This window comes from Pollachius pollachius, assembly GCF_949987615.1.
Source record: "Pollachius pollachius genome assembly, chromosome: 1".
Taxonomy (NCBI): Eukaryota; Metazoa; Chordata; class Actinopteri; order Gadiformes; family Gadidae; genus Pollachius; species Pollachius pollachius.
In genome coordinates this window covers 46,425,550-46,432,125 of record NC_136934.1, presented here as the reverse complement: position 1 = coordinate 46,432,125, position 6,576 = coordinate 46,425,550, and the positions used below count along the sequence as shown (strand labels likewise).

The window sequence follows — 6,576 nt, the reverse complement described above, 5'->3', positions numbered from 1 at the left end:
ATACATACACAGACACACATATGGACATCGTTTGCTGACATACTTGCACACATGCAGAAGCACACACATTCAAAATCTTAATCCTATATAGGTGCACACAAAAGATACACAAACACGCACACACACTTACATACATCATACATACACATGCAAACACCAACATACACAATACACACATGTACACATGCTAACACACATACATGCACAAGCTTACACACACTAAAATACATCCACACGTGCATGAGCACACACACACTAACATACATCGGTGCACACAGAAGCACACACACGATTACATAAAAACACTTGGGCACAAACACAAACTTACATTGATAAACACACATTCACAAGTGAACACACGTCAAGTCTTCCCGTTTCAATCAATTCTGATCTACCACCCTACAAAAAGAGTGACTTTCAACACTTGCTGGATTGTTTTCGCCATATTTGTTGGTATGAATTGGCTGTTACCATCCCGACGACTTCTACTGTTGTGACCACCTGTTTGCCACCACTTTTGTATAACGGTTGAATCTTTATATGTCTCTCGTCGTTTTTTAAAATGTATTACAGAAAGTACCATCAACTCGTTAAGGTTCTGTCTCGTAACTGCTTCGTTACATGGCTTGAACTTGTCAGTTTGCATGCAGCTGTCTCTTCTACCTCTGTGCGTATTCTTGAGTGGCCGTTCTCATATTAACAGAATGTTTGGCTGACACCTAGTGGTTACAGCTTGAGTTAAAGCGACAGGTATTATATGAAATTGCCGGTCTGTGCTTTCTGTGCAAATTGCATTCGCCGACGTGTTTTTTTTTATGAGGGGATGTATAATGGCTTATCACATGCATCACATTTTGTTTGCGTGACTGTGCACCGACGTACACCGGAGTCCAGTCCGTCGTAACAAATGTCTGAACCACTACAACCCATAATTTGTTGAGTCTGTCCTACCGTCGGGGTCTCCAGGCTCAGAAGATGAATGCTAGGCAGCGTCGCTGATAATTCTATTCTGTAAACAAAACACAAATTGTTTGCTCTTCGCAAGCAAGCAATCAAAAAGAAACTCTCCACACTCTCTGTGAACCTTATTTGTCTAAGCGGCTGAAACTTTAAATTGCAAAATAACAGCCCCCACCACCCCCTCAGGTTCAGAGAATGACCGTGTTACAAGCTGGTCTACAGCCAGAGTTTGCACAGGGAAAGCTTTGGGACATCATACATTTCCCGGAAATATATCGCAACGATGTCTTGGGGTACGTTACATGCAGCCGTGTGATGAAGGGGGTGAAAGGTGAGGACCATCAAGGGGCCACTGAGGGAGACGGGCCCCTAGACAGGGCTCTGGATTTAAAATCAGTGATTTATCATGAATCATACGTCATGAATAAAATCATACGCCCCTGATGAAATGATGAGATTAATTACATTTTGGATGAAAACACACAATTCCCTGGTAATTCGTTTGTTTGCAATAAAATTAAAAGTACTAGAAATAATAAATACAAATATATTGGATAAATACATTAAAATAACACTGAGAAACGGGCTCTTTCTTGTTCCTTTGAGGAACTGGGAACCGTCACATTTATTTCCCATGGAATTACTTCCTTGATATTGTGGATCTGAGAAAAGAGACGACTGATTCCTGGAAAATAAGTAAATACCTTTTATCATTGGCAGGCACTGATCAAGCACCTCTACGGTTGAATACGTACATGTGTTATTTTTCCACAGTTGTCATATTTGATATATATTTAAGGGAAAATCGAAATTGACTCTGAGAATTACATTGCAGCAGAATCCCTCAGCCATGACTGCGATAATACGTATTTATTTTCCATGGCATGTCTGTCTGCTTCTGTTAAGATTTAAAAAAAAGATTGAATGCCCTAATAACGACTCTATTAAATATAGATCTATAAGTTATATCCACATGAATCTTTTAGTGTTGTGATGCTTTGACTCATTTCGCTGCCAACTCACAAAATGTATGTTTTGTTAATTTATTTTTTCATCACCGTTTTTTAAACTCTTATGCAAGTCAGCCAACCGAGCAGTCTACTGGCCGGCTTGGCAGAGATCTTAATCAACAGCACCCTGTCAAATGTCATTCTTGTTTATGGAGCTCCAAGCATGTGGCAGCGTTTGGAACAGGAGTAGAGAGAGAGAGAGAGAGAGGGGGGGGGGGAGTAGTGTGTGTGCATGATGAATGTGAGTGTTAGCTTAATGCCAGGAATGAAAGATGTAGCAAAGGAATTAATAAGGGGAGCGAGGGAGCAGGAAAGAGAGCGAGACAGAGAGACGAAGGGAGGGTGAATGAGTGATGGAGCGAGCAGGACCGTGACACAGACAGTGCCACCCGAGTCACATGTGAGCTGGACTTCGGTGTTGCCAAAAAGAGGTCCTATTTTTAGGGCCTGTAAGTACACTGAGGCCTCCTGGAAAGAGTTCAGAACAACAACAAACACAACCCCACAGGCCCAGCTACGTACAAAGAGACAGACAGCCCCGTCGGAAAAACATACGCTGCAGACACCGCACACGCAAACACGCGCAGCATCACAACGAGACAGAGGACAGCCAACAGGAGAGAGTGCACGGCACATGTCAAGTCCTCACACCGTCTTCTGAGTTTGTGATTTGAATACAGACGAGGACACCTGCGAATTTAACAGGGCTGGTGGAAGAGGAGGACAAGGTAAGAGATGTGTTGTGACCTGGTTGTGACAGCTGTCGTACCTGTGTTCATGCAGGCTGTCCATGTTGGCTGTTCTTTCCAGGATAAATCACAAATCCGTATTGGGGGCATTTGTTGACATTGTAGAGGTAATGTTTTGAATAGATGTGGAGATGTTTGTTTGCAAAAATATTTTGAAATTGCAATTTGTGGAAGACAAGTGTATTATCAACAGCATATTGAAAAAAATATGGATATTCTTAATAGTATGCCTACTCTAGCTTCCAATAATATCACGTTTGGTTTGCCTGGCTACAGTTTAACCTTGATTCTCTGCAGTTTAATTAGCGAAAACCACCTGATCCTGGTTCTATCGATGTTGCTGTTAAGAATTACAAAGCTTCCTTTTATCAGTCAACCCCTTTCACATTTGACTAAATTGATATTCTCCTCAATCCCTGATCCAAAGCTCCTGTCAATGAGAGTCAAAGTATTATGCATTATTCAAAGTATGATGAAGAGCCGTAGCGTTATATCTCATGGTCAACCCATTCAATAACTCATTATGGGCACAGTCAAAGTTTTGAGATGCTTTGTATCTGTTTTCTCCGACTTTGTATTATTAATAGCTGAGGTCCTGATTCCCCGAAGCATTTCACTAATAGCATCAAAAGCTATCAAATTGGCAGTTCTGAACGCTTATTGTAATACATTAGAGCTGACCCCGTTGGCTTTCTAGTAGCAATAATTAATGCCACTGCCAGGATTCAAGGAGACCCTAACTTGACATCTCCCCTTAATACTCAAAAGGCCTGCTGGCTAGCTGCTCATCCTGTAATGACAGCTGGCCCATAGCTACCTTTTAAATAGTTGAGTGATGATAAATAGGCAACCAGAAACTAAAAGCCTTCCCCTAGAAATCATGCGGTCCAGTAGATGAATTAAATGTCAATTTGATGGAGGATGCTTATGCTGAAGACTCGTAAGCTTTCACCGCCAGGCCATCCATCACATAAATGTAAAAACAACAAAAGTGGACAATCTAACAAATCTCCGAAATTTGGTAATCGTATGGAACCGAATTGAACAAACAATGCCGCAGGCTTACACAACTTTGAAATAAAACAAAATATTATCTCTAATTCAGAATGGACCTTGCCACCATTGAGGTCTTCCATTACCAGGACAAGGAGCTGTCTTCTGCCCTACTCCTCCAACTCAACAGCCTTCGGCAGGACCGAGTCTTCACCGATGTGCTCCTGTGTTCGGACCAGACCGAGATCCCGTGCCACCGCAATGTCCTGGTGTCCAGCAGCCCTTACTTCAGGGCCATGTTCTGCAGCAACTTTAGGGAAACCAACCAGAACAGGATTCGCATAGCGGGGATCACATCTTCCAGTTTGAGCAGCATCATTGACTATGTCTACACAGGACTGATCAGCATCACCATGGAGAACGTGCTCCCTCTCATGCAAGCCGCCTCCATGCTGCAATACGGCCGACTCTTCGAGGTATGTTCGGCTTTCCTCCAAGAGCGGCTGAGCCCGGAGAACTGCCTGAGCATGATAAGACTCTCTGAGATCCTGAGCTGCAACAGCCTGAAGAACAAGGCCAAGGCGATGGCCATGGAGAGCTTCTCGGACGTTTCGTCCTCTGAGGACTTGTGCGAGCTCTCCTTGCCCGAGCTGCTGGGGTATCTGGAAGACGACACCCTATGCGCGGACGAGGAGCAGGTCTTCGAGACGCTCGTCGCTTGGATCCACCACGACCCCCGGTCGAGGCGTGGCGCCATCAGCGACCTCTTCAAGAAGGTGCGTCTCCGCTTCATCCACCCGACCTACCTCTTCCAGTTCATCGCCAACGACCCCCTGATCCAGTCCTCCACCCTCTGCACCGAGATCATTGAGTCCGTTCGGCGCCTCATGTTCTCCGTCAACTCAAAGCCGCCGAGCGGCTCTGCAGTCAACCTCAAACCCTTGTGGGTGGCGCCCCGGCGCTACACCTGCAGCGAGACACTGGTGGTGGTGGGCGGGAGGAAGAACAACGAGCAGACCTCCCGGGAGGCCCTGCTCTTCGACGAGAACAGCCAGACGTGGCAGCGGCTCGCCAAGCTGCCCCTGCGCCTGTACAAGGCGTCCTACGTCTGCCTCCACAGTGTCCTCTACGTCCTCGGGGGCCTGCCCACCATGGCCACCAACACCCTGCGCCAGGCCAGCTCCGCCGTCTACACGCTGTCGCTCAAGACCAACCAGTGGCGCATGGCCGAGCCCATGCTGGCGCCTCACTTTGCCCACCAGAGCATTTCCTTCCTCCACTTCATCTTCGTCCTGGGCGGGCTCGGCTCGGACAGATGTGTGTCTAACAGTGTGGAGAGGTGAGATTCAACCTGGCAGACATTCACAATGGTAGCGTATGATTCATGATCTCCTTGAATTCTAAGTCCGTCGTAGTGCGCACGGCTGAAAACGATTTCAATGTTGCACCACCAGGTACAACAGTATGTTCAACCAATGGGAGGCCATGTCCCCGATGCCAGAGGCGGTGCTCCACCCGGCCGTCGCTGCAGCCGATCAGAGGATCTACATGTTCGGAGGAGAGAACGCCATGCAGAACCCTGTTAGGATGATACAGGTAATACCACAGCCCAAGTCTGTCATTCCAAGTATTTGGCGTTTCAGTACATTCTGAATTCCTCTCTTATGTTCCCCCCACATTTACGCTAACTCATCCATCTACCAATCTGAACACTCGCCTATCGTCCTTTCTACATTGACATTTAAAAATTAGGGCATTAAGCAGACACTTTTATCCAAAGCAACTTACATTAAGTGCATTTGTCAGAAGACAGAGAAACAACAATTATCGCTGTCGGTACAGTAAGGATGTACATAGACCCATGTGCTAAGCACTTACATATAATCTTTTCTCCCTCTCTCCCTGCAACGTCTTCAAAGGTCTACCACATTTCCAGGAATCTATGGTTTAAGATGGAAAACCGAACGGTGAAAAACATCTCTGCACCCGCTGCTGTCATTGATGACAAGATCTACATCGTTGGAGGTAGTGGAGTTTAATTTTACGTCACGGTTAATGTACTGTTTACGTAATGTTGTATGGCAAAATTACATTAGGAGCAGAGTAACTGCACATGAACAACATTAACCTATTCACCTATATTCCACTTTCAATTAATTTGTATTTGTACAGCCCCCCCAGACAGCAAGAAATAACTCCCTTAATTAGCAAGGAAGAAACCTTGATGAGGCACACACAACATGTAGACTGAAAAAATACCTGCTACTCTAGTACACACAACAAACACTCATCCACACAATAAGAAACCCTTTCAGGTACTATTATAAAGCCATGTACTAACCACTCACCATTTAATATGGTTAGTGTTCCTTCTCATTCATAAATTGGTTCTTGAGCAATGAGGACCGACATGACCCTCATGTAGCCCTCCATACGAACTACCCATCACCTCCTCTTTTGGCCTGCTCCCCTAGGCTACACCAGGAGGGTGATGGCGTACGACACCAAGACCAACCGCTTCACCAACTGTGCCAACCTGAAGGAGCGGCGGATGCACCACGCGGCCGCCGTCCTCAACCACAAACTGTACATCACCGGGGGCCGCTACGTCACCGGGCATGACCTCATCGAGGACTCAGACAGCGTCGAGTGCTACGACCCGGCGACAGACAGCTGGACCTCCAAGGGCACGCTGCCCTACAAGCTGTTCGACCACGGCTCCATGGCTCTGACTTGTGTGACGCAGACGCTGGCAAAGTCCTAGCCGGTGTATAAGGGGTTGTTATGGCTGGTGTCGCCATTTTGTAGGGTGGAGTTGGTTCATTGTCCGAATTTATAACAAGCCGTCTTTTTTTTGGTGATGA

At 46.1% G+C, this 6,576-nt stretch overlaps 1 protein-coding gene across 1 annotated transcript; it reads left to right on the top strand.

Moving 5' to 3' along the window:
* Positions 1–3,825: 3,825 nt before the first annotated feature.
* On the top strand, positions 3,826–6,476 carry klhl38b (kelch-like family member 38b; the record flags this gene model as incomplete). The annotated part of the gene is made up of 4 exons (XM_079741595.1): positions 3,826–5,051; positions 5,167–5,308; positions 5,632–5,737; positions 6,187–6,476. The coding sequence occupies 4 exons, from the start codon at positions 3,826–3,828 to the stop codon at positions 6,474–6,476; spliced, it is 1,764 nt and encodes a 587-aa protein (XP_079597721.1).
* Between the last annotated feature and the right edge of the window lie 100 nt (positions 6,477–6,576).